Below are 20,645 nucleotides of genomic sequence, written 5' to 3'. Positions count from 1 at the left end.
GAGAACATTCCCAGTAACTGGGCTCTGGGAGAGTCCACTGAGCCCATCAAGGAATTGAAACAAATTTAAAGAGATGTTAAAAAGAATGGGTTTTAACCAAGTTTTCCAAATGTCACCTATGAGTCAAGACTACAATGGCCATTTTAGGACAGACATGCACTGTACCTACCTGCATGTTCACACTTCTCCTCCTTGCTTCTGCTGCTGCATGTTGGGCTGGAGAAAATGGAGGACAAAAGAACATATGAGGAGGTAAAAAGAGAATTGAGGGAATGGGTGCATCATGAAAGGAGGCAAACCCTCTTAGCATGGTCACTCTGATGAAGGAGGAAATGCAACACATGAACACAACAGGATGCAGAGCTAATTCATTTTCCTTAAGCTTTCCATTGCAGGAGTCACACAGAGCTGGCCAAGCTCTGTGTGAAACAATAGCCAAGTTCAGCAGAGGACCCAGATTGAGGTGCTTTGAAGCCCTGCCACCTCTTCCCCATGACCACCTCTGCTCTTGGGACATTGGTGTTGGCTGCCACATTGTGCTGGATCCTCATTGATGGGCAAAATGGTGAATACTCAGAGGTTTGCCTAAATACATGGGACACCTGACTGTGCAATAGAACCACATGAGATGGGAAGAGGGAGGTGAACAGCACACTGCAGCAGCAGACACCTTGGCTTACCTCGTCTCCTGGGACTCCTGGAATTCCAGCTGCAGAGAGCTTTGCAGAGACCCCGCAGCACTGCCAAGAGGGGGACTTACTGCCTTGCGTATGGGGGGGATCAAAGGTGGTCCCAATGACCCCTTCTTCATATCCTCCCCACTGGAATACAGCAAGGACGTCTGGAAAGAGTAGAACACAGTGCTCAGATCAAGCATCCAGCCTTGCCTCCACTCATGCCTCAAGACAATTAGCCATGCATTTCACTGGGACCTGGCAGGAAAAGGCAAATGTATGGAGCAGCTTGGCCTAGGACAGGGAAAGGTGACCTAGGGAAGGGATGTGGTGAGGGACAGCCCCTGTCACATATTTGCCACCTCTCCCCTTGTGCTCAGTTTTCTCCAGGAGTGGCTGCATTCCCAGCTGGCATTCACATGTTTGACATCAAGCCCTTCAATGTTCTGAGGTGCCACTGCCTCCTCTGGCCTTTTGGATGTCATGGGAGTGGCTTTGGATCACTGTTCTCTCCCTGCCCCTAAGGTACCGAACAGCCAGTGCTGATCTCCAGCCAAGTCCCCACAAAGCCACTCTGCAGCATGTCAAAACCTGCTTTTCTCAAGCCTCTCAGTTCTTCTGCTGCTGCCCTTCCCTCCTGCAGTTCCCCAGCAGCCTTTGAGCCCAGATGCTGCTGAGCTCTCAGGGTGCTCCCTGCTCTCCCGCTCCCACACATCCATCTTCTCAGGCTCACTGGCATTTAGGAAATTCAGCAGAGCTCCCTGCCCTGCTGCTCTCTGGAAGGTCTCAGCCTGCCCAAGTTCCTCCAGGGCCCCCATGCCATGGCCAGGAATGGGGGTGGAGGCAGCAGGGGCAGATGCACACCTTTCCTTCATATCCCATCATTTCTGGCCCAGCTAAAGAGCCAAATCAGGACCTGTTCAAAAACTTCAGAGACAGGGTCAGTTCCTGTCAGGGATACACTGGGCCCTTTCTCAGCAATGCTGAAATCAAGTACCCAAACCTTTGATTGGACATTTTATTTGCAAAAGCTGTTGTTCATCTGCCTCCTCCTGCCTCCCACGGCAAACCCAAAACAACAGCATGTCCTGGCCCTGCTGCAAAGGCAATCGTGTGGCTGGGCTCTGGGCTGCTCTCCCCACGGCCACCTCCCATCCCTTCCCTCTGGACAAAGCCATACCAGAGCACACAGCTGTAAATAAACAACCCTGATTTTTCACACCCCAGTTCGCTTTCCATTTGCTTCAGACACAGGCAGCATTGGCAGAGTTGTGTTTTCCGCTTGCTCCAGGTTCCCAGGGCGGGAAGTTCATGGGGGAGCTGGCACAGCCACCCCAGGAGTGGGGGGACCTGCACAGAGGGGTCCCACTGACAGAGGTCACTGTCTCCTTGCAGTCTCTCTGGACACACTTGGGAGCTGCAGGGGCAAATCCCAGCGTGCCCGGTCCCGTGGGATCCCATGTTGGGACTCAATGTCCCAGCCAGGGTGAGCACTGCTTGTGGCCCTGGGCTCAGCATGGCAGGCCTGGTGCTCACACCATTGCAGACTTCAAGCTGGCCATGCACAGCTCCGTGTTTCTCCCAAAAATATCACTGCTGCAGCACCTGGGGTTCCCCAGTGCTGGCCTTGTTATCCCTACTGCATGGAGGATCGCATGGCATGGCAAAGGATGGATCCCATGTGGCATCCAACCTGCCCTGATCCAGGCTGGGCACCAGCAGGGGAAGGTGCAGTGCAATGTCTGCACAACCCAACCAGCCATCCTACCCCAGCCGCTGCATGAGATGGAAAAGCAGGTGGGGAGTGACTCCAAACAGCGCTGTCTGATTTATCTTAGCCAAAACCAGCACTGGGGGTTGTTGGGAGAAAGGGAGAATTCACATGTTCAGTGACACATTGGAAGGACCCTGATCAGATTCACAGAGCAAGGAGAAATTCTGCATCCCTGATTTGCAGTATTTTCAGCTAAAAAACACACCTGTCAGCCCAGGTAAAAGCAGATGTTCAATAGAGAGCTGGGTGGGATTAGGTAACAAGCAGATAGGAATAGGGAAGCAGCAGTATGTGACTTCTGTGTAGTTCTGAATGATGTTGTTCAAGACTGAGCTGCATAGTAATAAGAAATGGAAAAGCAATGATGGGAAAATTAATAGACGTACACAACAATGGAGATGAGATTGGATCTGAGGCAGGACTTGGTTCCAATCAAATCTGCCTGGGAAGAGGACTGGCTTCAAATCGCATTGTTTGCTTTCCTTTGAAGAACAACAATATCCAAAATATGACAGATGAATATTCCTGGGGTAGAGGTTGGTAATTCAACTGCAAACCTCGGGAGAGGAAGGATTGCAGGAACCACAAGAGGAAGACAAATTGTAGTCTCATCAAACAACAGAAAAGTCCAGTGCCTGTGTATAAATATACAGCGCTTGTGTTGAATTCTTCCAGGAAAATGCAAGTCTGAAGTGAATCCCAGGTGTTTGACTTCATGAAAATTAGCAAGCCCTGATTCGATTTCCTTCCCAGTCGGTGAATATGAAATCCCTGGGCAGATGCCTCAGTTCCAGGTGTAGGTAGAGTGACTGTATCCAGGAACCTCTCTCTCCTCTGCATCTCCCATTTTTCTGAAAACAAGTCCACACAGTGGCCCCAGCGGCAGCACGTGTCACCCTCTGAGCTGCACTCACTGAGATTTAGATTTCAGCCCCACTGAAGAACAACAAAGGCTCCTTTGTGCCCATACCCAGAGACAGAGCCCAGAATTGATGTTGGAAGGGATTTAAAGGGCAAACACAGGTGGCTCTAATCCCCCTTCTCACTTCACCTCGGCAATGTAGCTCTTCTTTTGGCCAAGTTCAGCAGCCCACTCATAGAATCCTACAATGGTTTGGCTTAGGAAGGAACTCATGACCATCTCATTCCATGCCCCCTGCCTTCCACTATGCCAGGTCTCTCCAAGCCCTGTCCAATTGGTCTGGAACACCTCCAGGGATGGAGCTGCCACAGCTTCTCTGGTCAGTCTGTTCCAGGCTCTTTCCAATCTCACAGAAAAGAATTTCTTCCCACTCTCCTTCTAAACCTGTCCTTTGTCAGGCTGAACCCATTCCCCCTTGTTCTCTCCCTCCAGAGCCTTTTCCAAAGTCCCTCTCCAGGTCTCCTCAAGCACCTTCAGGCATTGGAAGGAGCTCAAAGGTCTCCCTGGAGTGGCTCCAGCAGCTCCACATCCTTCACCAATTCCAGAAACCAACCAGAGTTCAATAAATAGGAGACAAGAACTAGGTGGTTCAATCATGGTCACCAACACACGGAAATGACACAGGAACCCTCAAGCCCTGTGGCTCTCTGAGACCAGCTCTGCATTCCTCCCACGCTGAGGGAGGGCATCAGCAGGAGGGATCAGCACTGCCAGGGCAAAAGGTGGCCTCTTTTCATGGCCCTTGAAACTGGGCATGTGAAATGAGGTACACAAAGCCAAAGGCCAGGTGGACCTGTCATCTCTGAATGGCTCTTTACAGTCTTCCCAGGAACAGGAATGACAGTCACTGTTTTGCCAGGGAAACAGCATCTGTTGGGAATGTGGTGCAGAAAATGTGCTTTCTGCTCCTCTCAGAGCCAAAATTCCTACCCATTCTTGTAAGTCCCTCTAAGATAAGGACCCTGTTCAGCTGAGTGACAGTGAAGCAAAAAAGCAACCCAGGAATGCATTTTCCTGCTCACAATACCCTCCATTCACATGGGTGACTTCGCACTGGCACACAGGAGTAGGGAAGGAACCCAAACACATCATTGTACATAAAATCAGATGTGTTGAGGGTTGGACACATCTCACAGGGATATGGAAACCTCCCCTGAAAACCCAGTTCAGGGAGAGCCTGAGCTCTTCTGTGGCTCTAGGCAGGAAGATGCTCAGGATCTCCCAGAGAGGCTCAGCAGGCAGTAGGATTGTGCCTGGATCTCGCTCTGGAAAGGCCAGTGGCTCAACTGAGAGCTGCGGGAATGATTTATAATGCACTGAGAGGGGCCACAGTCCTGCAAGGGTCTTTCATCAGGAGCAAAGAGCAGCCTGGAGGGTGGGAAATGCTGGATCTGTACCACTGTGTGCTCATCCTTCACCTGAATGGGGAGCTGCCCCCAAAGTTGCTATGTATCACTTTTATGGTTCTCCTGTTGGGTATATTTTGGAGCAGCTGTTTTCTGTGGCTTTTCATGGTGGGAAGCAGCCATTTGCCTGCTGTGATATCCTCACAACTAATACTAACTCCTCATTCCCTTTGGTTTTATTTGGGTTTTTTAATTTATTTTTTTGGTTTGTGTGGGTTTGTTTGTTTGGGTTTTTGTCTGTTTTTGTTTGAGTTTTTTGTTTCCTTTTTTATAAGTGAGAGGTGAACTTGGCATAGCCAAACTCAAGAAAATGTACACCAGGCTTGACTTTCCAGAAATTGCTTTTGGCTGGGTTTAACTTCATCCTCCAGGCTCAGGATAGCCAGTACATTTGCAGATTTTCCTCTGCAACATCAGCTTGCCCAGACTTTGTTCCGTGTTTCACAAATGGAGAAGAAAAGGGATATTGTGCCAAGCTTCATTTCAACCTGCATCAGCATGAGAGAAAAAAAGAAAAACCAAAGAATATATTCACCAGTTAGAGCAGAACCAGTGTCCCACCATCTTCCCCTCCACTGTTATTAATTTTGTACATTTAGAGGCAAACCTGGGCCTAAAGCTTCCATCGCTCAGTTCCTGATGCAGGACTGCAAGGGTCCCACAAGAAAGGCTGGGACAGAGTGTTCAGAGTGTTCAACAGGGCCTGTGGCAACAGCACAAGGGGCGATGGCTTTCAGCTGCAGGAGGCTGATTGAGGTTGGATCTCAGGCAGCTGCTCTTTTCCACTGAGGCTGCTGAGACACTGGCCCAGGCTGTGGATGCCCCATCCTTGGGAACAGGGCTCTGAGCACCATGGTCTGGGGGAACGTTGCTAAGCATGGAACCAAAGGCTCTCTAGCTCAACTGTCATGTCACAATCCATGTCCCACCTGGAACTGCCAGCAGCCAGCAAGCAGCACAACACAACTGTTGGCCCTGGGGTCAGCACACCCTGCACGCTGCTCCTGCCCGCTCCTGCCACCCTTCTTGTTCCTGCCCCCGGATACCCCCATCATCAGTTTCCATAGCTGCTGAAGGCCTGGATTGTGTCATCCGTCCCTGCAGGATGTTCACATTTGTCCTGAGGAAGGTACGGTGCCATTCCATGGAGGTGGATCCCCCCAGCTGCCCGGGTGGGCTGGAGTTCTGGGGGGATGGGGTGGGACAGGGACCCCACTCTGAGGTTTTGCTACCTCTGCAGGCTGTCGCAGACAGAGAGGAAGAGATGGAGGTGGACACACAGATTGATAGAGAGGAGGAGATGGAAGTGGATGGAGAAAATGCTGGAGAGGAAGAGATGGAGGTGGACACACAGATTGATATGGAGGAGGAGATGGAAGTGGATGGAGAACAGACTGAAGAGGAAGAGATGGAGGTGGATGTGGAAGAGGATATGGATGTCGAAATGGAAGAATACACCGAGGAAATGGACATTGATAAACAAGATGAAGAGGAGGCCATGGTCCTGGGATGAAGACCGATGCCAGCAGCAGGACAGGTACGTGGTCCCCACAGGACGAGTGGGTTCCCTGCAGCCAGGCTGGGGCAGGGCTGGGTGGTCCCTGCTCCGGCCACACAAGCCCCATCCCAGTGCCTGGGGCCCAGCCCCCAGACCCAGCCAGCCTCAGCTCTGGCAGCAGGGTCCCACTGTGCCAGCCTGGGGACACACGGAAGAGCCCTCTGTGCCTGACTGGAGTGACCATGGCACCTGCTTTTCTTCCAGGACTGATGGAGATCCCGCACAGAGATGGCACCCTTTTGTACATAGTTTTTAGAGTTTGTTGTTGCCTTTGGGATATAGGTTTTAGTGCTTCATTTTGTCTTCTGTAAATACGTTTCAAATATTGTTGTTAGATATGTTCTTAGGTATATACGTTCAATAAATTGTTGTTTTTACAAATATTCTTACAAAACTTAATGAAAACCTCTGCTCTTTCAGTGAACTTTGGTGACAGCAGCACACAGGTAACTACCCCACACTGCAGATTCACAAGTCATCAAATTTCCCCTTAGCAAATGACTCAAAAAAATCTGTCCTTGTAAACAAGAATTAGTGTCAGCAGTCTTACAGCTTCAAATGTGGTAAGATAAAGCCCAGAGTGTTTGTTAGTAATTATCCAGCCTGAAGGATAACACCCATTCACACAAACCAGGCACTGGCATGGACTCCATTGCAAGGAAACAAAACCAGGTCAGGGAGACAAGGTATGCAACATTTTCCCTGCGCAAGATTAGCACCTACCACTCCACAATACTTACATTTATTAACCTTCAGCTTGCTTCCATCTACTGGAATTGGATCTATGTAATCCCAGTAATATTCATAACACCAGAAATACTCCAAGGAGTTTGTTCTGTTAGCCATGTCAGTGGTGCCTTTTAAGCCAGCACAGAACTCCGACCCACTACTTTGCTTCACAGCACTGCAGCGCCCTCAGAAAGAGAATTGCACTGCTGGTGCCTGTGCCAGTCACTCTGGGGTCCCGCAGCTCAAGGGCTGCCTGGGGACTGAAAACACCTCATGGCAATGGGTGTTAATGTATGGCAGAGATGTAGGAGGAGCCCTGAAAACGCAATCCTCGCTTCTTGACGGTCACTCATGTTATTCCTCAGGATGTTTTAAACTGAGATGGGTGCCCTGTAACCTAGGGACAGGGTGGACAAGTGCCAGCTGGATCACAAACCCTTCTCTCCAAGCAGTGCACTGTTCCTGGCAGCTCCCGAGCACAGCCGGGCTGGAAAACATTCCTGATGGCATCTGGATGGAAAGGGCTGGGGTCTGGAGGGGCCACGCCAGGAGCGGCTGGTGGCACTTGGCCTCTTCAGCCTGGAGGAGACGGAGGTCAGAGCTCACCACGGTCTCTGCTGCCCGTGAGCGGGGACAGGACCCAGAGAAGAGCTGGAGCTGGGCCTGGAAGGGTTTAGGGTGGCGATCGGGAAAGGCTCTTCCCCAGAGGGTGCTGGCACTGCCCAGGCTCCCCAGGACACGGGCACGGCCCCGAGGCTGCCAGAGCGACAGGAGCCTTTGGAGAGCGCTGCCAGGGATGCCCAGGGTGGGACTGTTGGTGTCTGGGCAGGGCAGGGTGGCACTGGATGGTCCCTGGGGGTCCCTTCCAGCTCAGGGGCGTCTCTGACTTAGGAGTGACCCGATAAACGCCTCATATGAAACCGATGTACCGCAATAACCACACCCTTTGCCTTGGTTCCGTGCTCTTACGAGCTCTAAACGCCGCACGGGCGGCGCGGGCCGGTCCCGGGAGCGGTTCCGGGGCAGCCCCGGCGGGCGGGGCGGGGGCGGTTCCGGGCCGGTGTCCGCCGGCACCGCCGCTCCCTCGGGGCCGCTCGGAGCCGGTGTCCGCCGGCACCGCCGCTCCCTCGGCAGGCGGGCAGGACCCGATGGCGCTGCGGCCGGAGCCGGAGCACTCGCTGTCGCTGTCGCTGTCGCTGCCGCTGCCGCTGTCGCTGCCGCTGCCGCTGCCGCTGTCGCTGTCGCTGTCGCTGTCGCTGCCGCTGTCGCTGTCGCTGCCGCTGTCGCTGCCGCTGTGGCTGTGGCTGCCGCTGTCGCTGTCGCTGCCGCTGTCGCTGTCGCTGCCGGAGCTGGGCTCGGCCGGGCCGAGCGGCAGCAGTGGGAGCGGCAGGCGGACGCGGCCCCGTGCCCGCGGTGTCGGTGTGCGCCGGGGCGGCACCTCCAGCCGGGGGTCCGAGGACGAGGGGAGCGGCCGCATCCCGCTGCTCGGTGAGTGCCGGCCCCGCCGCCCCGGCGCGGCCCCGCCGCCATCCCTCCTTCCCTCCTCCTCCTCCCTCCCGCCGCGGGCCCGGGCCGGGAGCGCTCCGAGCCGCCCGGCGGGTGCGGCTGGGGAGGGCCGGTCCTGGCCGGGCACAGCGCCGGGCACAGAGCCGGGGCTTCGCGGGGAAGGCGCTGAGGACAAGCCCGGCCAAGGGCTCGGAGTGCTCGTGTGCCCCCAGAGCCCCTGGAACTCTGGTGTGGGGTGCTCTGTACAAGCGCTTGTGGCCTGAGGCAGAGGGATTCCTCACAGGGACACGGAGCCATTGGAATGGGAATGGCCTCAGGATGAAGGAAGGCAGGGTTAGATGAGTATCAGAGGAAGTTTTTCCCGGTGAGGGTGGGCAGGCCCCTGTGGCTGCCCCTGGATCCCTGGCAGTGTCCCAGGCCAGGCTGGACCCTGGGGCTTGGAGCAGCCTGGGACACTGGGAGGTGTCCCTGCCCACGGCAGGGGGTGGAATGGGATGAGCTTTAATGTCCCGACCACAACTTAGTGATTCTGATGGTCTTCCTGAGGTCAGTCAGCCTGAGGAGCTGTTGCAAATTCCGGCTGAAAGATGAAAGCTCATCATTTACACTGTGTAAAGCAAGAATGAATGCTTAAAAAAATTCTAACGTGTGAAAGACAATAGCATAGTTTTTGTTCATCAGGAAAAGTCCCAGGGATTGTGTAAGTCACAGGAAACAGTGGGGCAGGAGGGCCACCAGACAGCAGAAAAAAGACCCCTAGCAACACGCCGCGCAGATGCAGAGCACGTCGAGAATATCACAAAGTCCGGAACTGAAGGGGTATAAGAACTGAAAGACCGGGAGGTGCGGTGCGAGCCGTTGGGGGGAGCTGCATTTGCCCGTACTGCTTGCTTGCTAAATTAATAAAATTCTCTTTATAATGTGACACAAATTGGTCCCGTGTCATAATTTATAACAGAGTGATGGCTTTTCTCTTCCTAGGTAACACTCTAGGCTGGAGGGGGCCCTGTCTCACCAGTGGGCAGGGTCAGCACCAAAGACAGACACCAACTGAAGGAATTGTGTCATTTATATCATGCACAGCTGCAAAGAATTACAAAAGGATAAGCTCAGCAAAGCACATCATCATTAGCAAAGCATTACAAAAGAAGCTCAGCAATGCATCCAGTCATTGCTACCAGAGATTGCCTGGAGTGATTAAGGAAAGATCCATCACCAGTTAGCCTCAGGCTTTACCATCATCCACAGCCACACATCAGCTGGGGGAAGCCAAGGACTGGAGAGCCACTCCCAGACACTGGGAATTCCTGCAGGTGCCTCCACCTCTGCAAGCAATGATGTTCCAACCCCAAAGCTGTGAGAGGACCCAGCTTTTACACTGTTAAACAAACAAGCTGGCATCACTGCCACTGCGAGAACATCTGCTTTCATTCTCCTGACTGCTTTCTCCCAAAGCCTGGCCAGGGCTGAAGGAGGAACCAAGGGAGTTGACTTTGATCCTTCACCCTCAAACAAGGCCAGATGGGGCCTTGTCTGTTTCTAAATACAGAAAGATAAATCCATGTTTTATCAAGGAACACATGCATTGATCCTGTTGTTAATCATGCTTCCTTAATGAGTGGATACAAATACAACATTTGCTTGGAAGGTTCATCTAGAGGTGAGCTTTGCCTCAGGGCCTGTTCAGGCCCTGATCACAACCTGTTCAGGCCTTGGTACTTTGATCGGTCCTGAGACCTACAATCAACTACAACCTTTGTAACAATTCTTTCAGTAACACAGCTTAGATTTAGGTATTAGGCATAAAGGCATCTCCTCTTGTTCTACAATTAAGTGCAGTTTAACTTCATTACTCAGAGCTATTCACGTTCCTTTTAAAACATGCCTTAATAGTTTCTATTCTCTGTTATTTATCAAATGCCTCTCTTTTCTTGAGACTGTCTCTTTTAAGAAAGGTCCCATTACTCCACTTCCCAGCACAAAGTGTCACAGCAACTCACCAAGTGCACACACTGCAATGATGACAGGCCCTGCCACCAATGCATTTCACAGCAGCCTCTAATTTGGCAGCCATGAAGCCAATCCCACCAAGAAGAATTTTCTTCTTTCTGCCACTCTTCTACTGCTCTTTCTGTCAAGGTGATTCCTGACTGTTGGCCTTCAAACCCATCACTGCTAGCAGTGCAACATCCCCGTGCCCTGATAGCCCAGGTTCCTCCTTGGCCAGCAAGCAGATAATCCAAGGCCATGCGGTTCTCTGGAGTCCCCATTTGTGTTTGTTGGAGCTCGTAGGATGTGCTAATGGGCATTTCAACAGTATCATTTACTACCTCTTCTAATAATCCATTCAGCTCATTCATGTCAACTCCACGGGATGGGGCAGCGCACATGGGGCACAGGGTGAACCAGAATCCTTTGCTTTCGGAAACCCAAGGCACTCTTTGGGTGGAAAATGTTCTCTGGGCCCTAAGTCTTCAGTGTGGTCGTTGCTGAAGGACCCTAAATGGGGGCCCTGCAGCTGGGAGCGGTGTGACACTGACACTGACCAGCTGCAGCACCCCAAGTTCTACTGACATTGGGAGTGATGGTAAAGCACAGGAATCTTCTGACACTGTAGCCTCTATAACTGTAACAGGGTTTGGTTTCTCCTGAGGGGAAATCTGAGTGAATCCTGTCACACTGATCGTTGTATTCCCGTGTCCCACAGCACAGGTTTCTGTAACTGTCCCTTCATTGACTCCGTTACGAGGCAGAGCCCATTGACAGAGTTCTGGCCACCCCACAGGGTGGGCCCTCCAAGGGAACCCCATTCCTCCCAGCTTCAGCTGAGAACATACCCAGCAATTAGTGACACTGTGTGCTTTGGCTACCTTGGTCTTTAAATTTTCAAAACATTTTGATGACTGATCCCTTGGTGAAACTCTGGAGGTGTTTTGGCAAACGTCAGTAGTACTTTAGTGACACCGTTCTTCATTCTTTTTGCTCAATGTCATTCAGGTTAGGAACAATAATTCTGTTGTCCATGGAGCTGGCAACTTTTTAATTCCAGAATAATGCCCCCAAGGTCCTTTAGTGTTCAGCTTTACCATGTTGTCTGTAGGTAACAAGGCTTGGTGGGGCCCTTTCCCTTTTGGCTGGAAGAGGGCCAGGACCTCTGCTTAAAGAAAAAAAAAGGAAAAAGAAAAAAAATACAATTAGATGAATTGTAAAAGATACAAATAAAATCCAAGTGTTAGAGAAACAACTTCTGTAACTTTGCATTAAGAGGTAAATGATCTTTTTAAAAAGAGAACTCAGTTATTTACATTGTAAATGTGCTGATGGCATGGATCCATCTTACTGACCTCAACAGCCTTTTTTACAGTTTTTGGGGTTTGTTTCCAACATTCTTTTTTTTAAATTGTGGTCGAAGCAATAGGAAATTGATTGGGGCCCTTCCAGCTCCAGGCAGGACTGGGAATCTCAACTCTGTCAAACCCCAAATCCTTTAGAAGATTACCTTCCTTCTCACTCTGGGAATGAGCTGCACATTCCCTCTGAAATTGTCAGGGGTTTCTTACGGATGAAAAATCCCACTTACGGCTTTTTGCTCTGCTTTGGAAGTGGGAAGGGCAATTCTCCATCCATCAGCTCCAGACTGCACTGCCTCAGGAACATGCCTCACTTGCCAGCTTTGGCCCACTCGTGGCACTTCTAGAGGAGGAAAAAGATGCAACTGCACACTTCCAGCCAAAAAGAAATGAAGAATGAATAGTGGAGATCCAGGCGTTCCTGCGGAGATCCAGGGGTTCAGCTGGGACTATGGGGAGTTTGGGTCCTTGCCAATTGGATGTGTGTCCCCAGCTGCAATCTCCTGGCCTGCAGGGGAGTCTCACTCACCTGCCAAAGCAGAAAGCTCAGGCACTGTGCTCCAACGGGCTCGTCTGATGCAAAGCTGTCAGAGCAATGTGAGGGCAGAGCCAGCCCAGCTGTGCCCGGGGCAGAGCCCAGCAGAGCCCTGGCAGAGCCCAGAGCAGCCTCAGCACCCGCAGAGCCCGGCTGCAAGGAGAGAAACCAGAAAGCCCCGTCAGCTGAAGGCTGCTGTCCCCTTGTCCCAGCTGCCCACAGAGCCCAGGCCATGCTGGCTGTGCCCAGAGCTCTGCCCAGAGCTGCCCATCACTGCTGCCTTTGGGAGCAGAGCAGGAGGGCAGGACATTCCCAGCCTGCAGCCAGCCACAGCACATCCAGCCCTCAGCAGCTGCCCAGAGCAGGAGCCTCCTTGTGCTTGTTGCTGTCTCCCAAAAGCTCTGATCCCACCATGCCAAGCAGACGGGGACTCACCTCACGCCATCCTCCGCTGGGAGAAAAGCTGGTCCCAAACGATGTCCTCAGCCTTCTCCAAGGGCACGGCCCATCCACGCTGCAGCTGCTCCCAGGCACTTCCCAATCCCGACTGGACCTTACATAGAACGCTTCCTCTAGAAAAACAAACAACAAACTGTTGAAAAGAGATTAGAGACAAGGGGAAACAAGAAAAAAACTCTTATCTCTGTCAGAGGTCTGAGGAAGGCCCAACCCCTACATGCTAGGGAAAATTCCACCCATGGGGGAGAGAAGGCCACACTTTCTCTCTTCCCTCCTGCACTGCCCCCCAAAATAACGGTGATCCCAAAGCAAACAAGGGCAGTGGAGCAGCCCAAGCCCTTCCTTGCCTGCAAAGCAAAGCAGCCCCTGCACAGGCTCTGCAGTCCCACCTCTGCTCCCGCCATGGGGGTTTCTCTGTGCCGGGCTGGCTGCCCCAGCCCCAGCCCCAGCCTCAGCCCAGGCCATGCTGGGTGCTGGGGGCTGTTGGCAGGGCCAGGAGCCAACTCCCATCTTGTATCCACCCCAGCCCATGCCCCCAGCCCTGCCAAAAAGCAGCTGGGCAGCCGACTGAAGTTGCATCTGCCCCAGCAAAGGGAGAAACTTTTGTTCCCAGCCAGTCTGAGCAATGCCCAAATCTGGGAGCATTTCCCCGGCTGTGGACTCATCTGCGAATTCGCTGTGGAGCCTGGCTTTGAAGACGGTGCCACAAGTCCATCATCTTCAGCTGCCAGTGGCCAGGTTGAGGAAGAGGTGTCATCCTTGATGTTGTCGTCGCTGTCTCCAGCAGCAGCAGCAGCCCCACCTGGTACAGCTTCTCCAAGGACTCCTTCTCCTTCCCTGGGGGTCAGACCAGGCTGTCAGGGTTCTGCCCAGGGCCCCAGCTGTCAGGGAAGCAGGACAAGCAAAACCAGCTCGGATGGCAGCCACCAGTGCTGGGCAGAGCAGCTCAGCTCCAGCACAAGGCTGAGTGTTCCCACCCAACAATCCCAGTGCATTGATACAGGCAGGGAAAAAAGTCTGGGTTTCCTTGCTTCTGATTGCCAGGGCATGTGTGGACCTGTAACTTACCAGGGCCCTGGAGCAAAGTGTGCATGTGGCTCTCTCCCTTTTTCTATGGCAGGTGAATATCCTGTATCCAAGGATCATAGAACAGGTCTTCTAATGAAGGTCTGTCCAAGAAGTGCATGGATAAACACCACCTGATAAGATCTTGGCACTCTGGGCAGAGAAACCAGAAACCACCGGTCAGCTAGAGAAGGCTCCTGTCTGCTTTGCCCCACTCTTCCCATGCCCAGGCCATGCTGCTTTTGTGCTCAGAGCTGTGCCTAAACTTTCCCATCAATTCCCTGTTGTGGAGGAGAGCAGGACATGTGGCACCTCCTCAGCGGCTGCCAGAGCGAGATGCTCACGAGCTGCTGCTGTCTCCCAGCACTGGTATTCCCCCGTGGCCAGAGATGAGGATCCACCTGGAGAGAGCCGCTGTGGCAGCGAGAGCTGATGGTCCCAGCTGATCTTCCGGCCCCTCCTGAAAGGGTGCTGCCCGCAGACCATCTGGTGCAGCAGGATGCCCAGGGACCAGATCGTTGCTGCCTCGCCATGGTACCAGCCCAAGTGGGTCCATTCTGGGGGGCTGTATGACAGTGTTCCTATGGAATACAGATGGAGTTCATCAGGGGGATGCTGCTGCTTCCAGAGCCTGGCCCCAGCATCCCTGGGCGTGCAGGGGCCGCCCCAGTGGCACACGGGGCGACTGCTGCACTCTCGCCAGCACCTGAGACTTGTGTACAAACTCAGGGCTGGACAAGAAGCCACTGGTGTTGGAAGAGGGCAGCAGAAGCCCCGGCAAGGCCTGACCGTGACATGCAAAGCAAAAACCCACTCAGGGCTGGGGGAAAAATCATCTCCTTATCCTCCCTGCCTGCAGTGCCCTAAAAATATTATGAAGCCAAGGCAAACAAGGTGAGTGGAGCAGCCCAAGCCCTTCCTCTCACCTGCACACCAAACTGGCTGGTGCACTGGTTCTGGCTCCCTCCTATGCTACCCCAACCCACGGGTGCTTTTGTTGGGCTGGCTGCTGCTGCTCCAACCCCAGCCCCAGGCAGAGTGGTGGGCAAAGGCTGCCAGTGGGGCTGGAAGATGCCTCCCCACCCAGCCCCGCTCAAAAGCAACTCAGGGGAAGGCTCAGTACCCTGACTGGCAGCAAAAGGGAGAATCCTCGCTGCCACACCCAGCTTGGCCTGTGAGATGTTGGGCCATGAGGTGGCGGGACCGGGAGCACACCCCTGCCCAGGCTCACCTGCAAAGTGAGTGTAGGCTGTGTCTTGCAGGTAGGTGCCGCAGCCAAAGTCGATCAATTTTGCCTGGCCAGTGGCCAGGTCAACCAGGATGTTCTCTGGTTTGATGTCGCGGTGCAGGACCCCTCGGCTGGTGCAGTGCCGCACGGCCTCCAGCACCTGGCGGAACAGCTGCCGTGCCACCTCTTCAGACAGGAACCTCCGTGCCCGAATGAAATGCAGGAGGTCCTGAGACCGCTCCGGCCGCTCCAGCACCATCACGATGTTGTTGGGGAGCTCAAGCCACTCCAGCAGCTGGACCACACCAGGGAAGCCAGTGGACACCTTGTCCAGCAGCACGATCTCCAGGGGTGCGCTGGTGCCATCGGGCTGCGGGAGGACCACGGTGCCACCAGTGGGACTGATGTCCTGCCAGGGCTGGGGAACCCCTCAGCCAGCCCGGGATGCTCTGTGCCCTGCGCTGGCCCCATGCCCGCTCCCCATCGAGGGGTCCTGGTGGCTTCCCCCATGCCGGGCCTCGCCTCATCCCCGCCCGGCACGGCCCGGCTGTTCCCGCTGGCCCCGCTCACTCACCAGCTCGTCCCAGTGCCGGACGCGGTTCCGTGGCACCCTTTTGATGGCCACCTGCAAACCAAAGGCACCACCGGGTTCAGCTCGCCGCCCGCCCTGCCGAGCCCCATCCTCCTCCTCCCTCCTCCTCCTCCTTCTCTTCCTCCTCCTCCTCCTCCTCCTCCTCCTCCTCCTCCCCCCCCGCCCCCCCGCCGGCCCCGCCGCTCACCGGGGCACCGTCCGAGAGCCGCGTGGCTGCGAAGACGCTGCCGAAGCCGCCGCGCCCCAGCAGCGAACCCACTCGGTAGCGCTGCTGCAGCGCCTCCTGCGCCTTCCCTGCGGGCGGGACGCGGCTGTCAGCGCTCGGCCCGGGGCCAGGAGCGGCCCCCGAGCGCCCCTCAACTGCCCCGGGCCGGCCATCCCCAGGCCTTCGGTCTCGGGAACGGGACACGGGAGGCTCGGGGCCGGCGGCCGCGCTGCCGAGCGGCGGAGCTCGGGCCGGGGAAGCCGCGGCGGAGGCGGCAGCGGCCGTGCCGCGTGTGTCCTCCGCGGGGCCCGGGAGGAGCCGGGGCCGGGGCCGGGGCCGGGGCCGGAGCCTGCGCCGGGGCCGGGGCCGGGCTCGGGCCAGGCGGAGCCAAAGGGCCCAGCCTCGGGCACTGATGCCCGCCCAGCAGCGCCACCGCCAGCACGCCCAGAGCCGGGCGGAGGCGAGACCGCGGCGGGGCGGGCGGGGACGGGGACGGGGCAGCCCCGCCCGGGGCCGGGGGCGGGCCGGGGGCATGGCCCGGCCCGGCATGGGGGAGAAGGAGGCGGGGAGAGGGGAGGGACAGCGGGTGAGGGACACCGAGAGGAAGGTGTCCCACGGCCGGAGAGAAAGAAGAGAAAGAGAAAGAAGAGAAAAACTGCTTTTGCTGCCGCTGCTGCCGCCGCTGCTGCCGCCGCCGCCGCTGCTGCCTCTGCAACTGAAGCACCGAGGCCGTTTGTCCGCGTGTCCGTTCCCCGCTCGCCCCACGGCCGAGCCCCGCGCGCCCCGGGGACAGCCCCTTCCTCTGTCCAAACACGGGAACTTTGCCGTGTTCAGCCCAGACCCAGAGTCCTGACTCCTGCCCAGGGGCACAGGAATCCCCTCGGGCGCTGCTGTGCATTGTCCCTGCTGAGGGTCAAACACTATCGGAGCGCATTCCCTGAATGCTGAATTTGTACCTGACCCAAGAACTGCACGTACCTATCCATCATTGATTTCCAAAAAAAACCAAAAAAAAAAACAAAAACAAAAAAACCCCAAACAAACAAAAAACAAAACAAAACAAAACAAAAACAGGGGAAGGTAAAATGTGTGTAGCTCATGCTATTTTAGAGTGTCTAAAACTTGCCAAATTGTGGATCTTAGAAGTGAGATCCATTTGCAATTAATGGGATGGGGAAGTAGTGTAAGATGGAAAAGGGGAGCATAAAAATAAACAGAGAAAAACATCTTGGATTATTTCTTTCCATTTTCATTTCATTTCTTAAAAACTCTTTCAGTTTTCCCAGAATCTTCTCCACAATCCTGTTTGCTCTTTCCAAGAACTTTTGCTGGAGAATGAGGAAGCTTTGAGCAGTTTCTGTCACAAGATGTGCCACCAGCTGCAGCTTCTCTTGGCTTCCCACACCGTGTGTGCAGCTCGACTCTTGCAGAAAAGTGGGACAAATATTTGAAGAACTTTATAGCTTGTTCTTTCTTTTGCTTGTGGGCTGGGCAGTTGTGCCATTGGTGAGATTTTCACTGTTATTGCTCTAGCCTAAGAAACCATGACGGGCTCCCAGGAATTGTCAGGGAATGCAGAGAAAGAATCTCCAGAGCCTGCAGCCAGAAATGGAGAGCAGTGTGATAATCGTTCCAACATGCCCATGGACATCTTGAAAATGATGTAGAAGATGAAAATGGGCTGACAGAGGGAGTTTGTTTCTGTGTTCAGTTTAGAAGCTTCCACCTCTCAAGCACTGATATAAATCAAGAGTACAATCAGTGCATGAAAAGCACCAGAACAAGCTGGCCCTCTCAGTGGATGGCTGAAAGAATCTGAAAAGGAAAAAAGCAGGGAATGATTTTGTGAACTTTCCCTGTACAATGGAACATTTTTACTAATAATTTCCAACCCATTCCCTCCGCTTTTGTCCTTCCTAACAAGGCCATTTTCATCCCAGATTCCCCATGAAGTAAGAACCCTGAGCTTGTGGAAGTGCCTGAAAGATGCCCTGTTCCTCTGCAGGGACACTCAGGCTGGAGCAGGAGCCCTCTCTGGGGAAGCCTCCTCCGAGCTGGAATTTGTGCCGTGCTGGGAGAGGAGGAGGAGGGGAGAAGGCTGGGCACTGTGTGGCAGGAGCAGGGATTTGGGCCGCAGGACATTCCGTCTGCGCCGCTGCCCCACAATGGGCGGGAACGCTGTGGGGATAACTGGGGGACACTGGAGCGGAATATGGATGGCACTGGGGGGAACTGGGAGGGCCTGGGAATGAACTCAGGTGTATTGGGAGGGACTGGGCTGTACTGGGATGGATTGGAGGGGCACTGGGGCTGTACTGGGCTGTACTGGGGATGAACTGGGCTGTGCTGGGAGGGACTGGAGTGGCACAGGGGTTGTCCTGGGCTGTACTGGGGATGAACTGGGCTGTGCTGGGAGGGACTGGAGGGGCACTGGGGCTGTACTGGGGATGAACTGGGCTGTGCTGGGAAGGACTGGAGTGGCACAGGGGTTGTCCTGGGCTGTACTGGGGATGAAGTGGGCTGTACTGGGAGGGATTTTAAGGGCACTGGGGCTGTACTGGGCTGTACTGGGGATGAACTGGGCTGTGCTGGGAAGGATTGGAGGGGCACGGGGGATGTACTGGGCTGTACTGGGAGAGACTGGAGGGGTTGAATGGGCTGTTCCCGCCTCTGCTGCCTCCCATTTGCTGAGGCTCCCGCCCATCACAGCCGCCAACCAATCAGCACCAGGGATTATGGCCTTGGGGGCGGTACCTGGAGCCTGCGCCATCTTTTCTTTTGCCTACAACTCCCGTCATGCTCTGCGGCCCCATAGAGCCTCTTTAAAACCGGGACTACAACGCCCATCATGCCCCGCGCACCACAGACCCTCGGTATCCGCCCCCATCTGTCCCACAAGTGTCCCCCAGACCCTCCGGGATCCCCAAGTGCCCCTCAGCGCCCATTCAGGACCCCCAAAACTTCACTGGCAAAGTGCAAAAGAACAAGAAACTTTGGAAAAGCATTTAATACAAAACCAATCCAGTTTAAATCACTTGTCATAGGAGTAACTTCATTCACTCAGCCCATTTAGTCTGGAAAGGTTTAAAGGCTTAAGTTGTTCAGGTACCCAAAAATGTTCCATATAAAGAGCATTAGAAGGAGAGGAAGGAGAGACAGAGGAAGACAGAAGCTCCACAGTGTGGGAATCCAGGGCTTCCCTCTGGCTGCCCTGGCAGGTCTGGGACCCTGGCAGGGGTCAGGAACCCCCCTGTACAGAGCCCCGAGAGACACTGTCTCTGATCTCTGTCCATGGAAAAGAGTTTTCAATCCTACAGGATGAATTACAAGCTCTGAGTTTTTGATACGAGTAATAATTAAGTGTGGCACGAGTGCAAAAGTAAAATTTTAGGTTTCTAGATTAGGGGTTCAAAGGGGACAAGATGGAGGAAATTGGGTGTGTCTTGTCCTTTTCCTCCTTCTTCATGCCCTCCATGTTTCACTGTGGTGTTGGCATTTTTCTGTTGGTTTAGGCTGGGGACACACTGTTCAACGTAGGTGACAGATATTGGCACGTTATTGTAAATCCAGCACAGGTAGTTTGTGGTATTTAATGTTTGTAACATCCCACTGAGGGCAGAGCCCCACACGCTGCCCTGCAGGACAGAGCTGCGGCAGGGCAGCAGAACATGTTAGAGATAAACAGAATAAACAACCTTGAAACCAGCACAGACAAATTATGGCTTCTTCTTTGGCAATGGGGCAGAAAGACAGAGACTTTCTGCAATCTCGGAATCACCAATACCCACAGATTCCGACAATTTTCCAATCTATGATGAATGCTAAACAAGATGAGGGCTATTCCTTGACATGTCACACTAGTGAGAAAGTTAAATTACTTCTTAGTGAGTTCCAAGTTCAATGTATCCACACAGAGGGTGAAATGCTCCTGTGCCACAGACATAAACATGGGTCCAGTTGTACGGATGGAGAACACAGATAAAATTGGCACAATCTGTCTGTTGGAAAAAGAAAGATAAAGGTTAATTTTCATGTTTATTCTTTTTTTCCACGTTATACATTCTACTAAATTACAGCCATAGCACTGGTGTACTTAAAACTACTGTAGCAGGGACTGTTTACGAAGCAGTTCAAAGCTGTGACAACTACAATTTGATAGCAGCTATCTACCAGGCAGTTCATCAATCAGACATGCAAACCTAATTCTGCTGTAATGCTTACAGCCACAAGAAGCTGTGTGCTCACAGCACAGTTTGGAGGGTATCTGTTCAGCCTGTGTCCTGGCAAACAACACCTGCCAACAGCTGGGCAGAGGTCGCAGAGCCACTGGGTTTGTCTGGCTACCAATCCTCCTGCCTTTGCTTCCCAGCTCAGGGTGCTTTAACACCAAAGATTACATGATTAAAGTAACTGTGGTGCGCTGAAAGGCTTCAACGCACTTCAGTGGGTATGCTTTGTCTCTGCACCAGCCACACCTTACTGGTGACTCTTATTTGGTTATTCCTGAGTCCAATGAGCTGTCCTGGCTCTAGCTGGGCTTGGTCCTTGCTGGGCAGATGCTGTGTGCTCCAAGGATGATACATGGGCTGGAGGACAAGGCTTGCTCTAGCTTTCCCCAAAATGAAATTAATACAGAAAAACA

The 20,645-nt window shown here is 53.8% G+C and overlaps 1 protein-coding gene and 1 long non-coding RNA gene across 2 annotated transcripts; both read right to left on the bottom strand.

Annotated features, from left to right (window-relative positions):
- Nucleotides 1-9,620: 9,620 nt before the first annotated feature.
- On the bottom strand, nt 9,621-12,284 carry LOC140681109 (uncharacterized). The gene is made up of 2 exons (XR_012052354.1): nt 12,150-12,284; nt 9,621-11,723 (listed from the first exon to the last, which is right to left on the bottom strand). It is a non-coding gene; the product is annotated as an uncharacterized lncRNA (long non-coding RNA).
- Nucleotides 12,285-14,945: 2,661 nt separating this feature from the next.
- On the bottom strand, nt 14,946-15,894 carry LOC140681065 (serine/threonine-protein kinase pim-1-like). The gene is made up of 3 exons (XM_072920267.1): nt 15,781-15,894; nt 15,210-15,576; nt 14,946-14,950 (listed from the first exon to the last, which is right to left on the bottom strand). Exons 2-3 carry the CDS (start codon nt 15,463-15,465, stop codon nt 14,946-14,948), a joined length of 261 nt encoding a protein of 86 aa, XP_072776368.1. The 5' UTR covers nt 15,466-15,576; nt 15,781-15,894.
- Between the last annotated feature and the right edge of the window lie 4,751 nt (nt 15,895-20,645).

Source organism: Taeniopygia guttata, chromosome 31 (genome assembly GCF_048771995.1).
Source record: "Taeniopygia guttata chromosome 31, bTaeGut7.mat, whole genome shotgun sequence".
Classification (NCBI taxonomy): domain Eukaryota; kingdom Metazoa; phylum Chordata; class Aves; order Passeriformes; family Estrildidae; genus Taeniopygia; species Taeniopygia guttata.
Note: the sequence above shows the minus strand (reverse complement) of the source record. Positions and strands in the feature narration are given on the sequence as shown.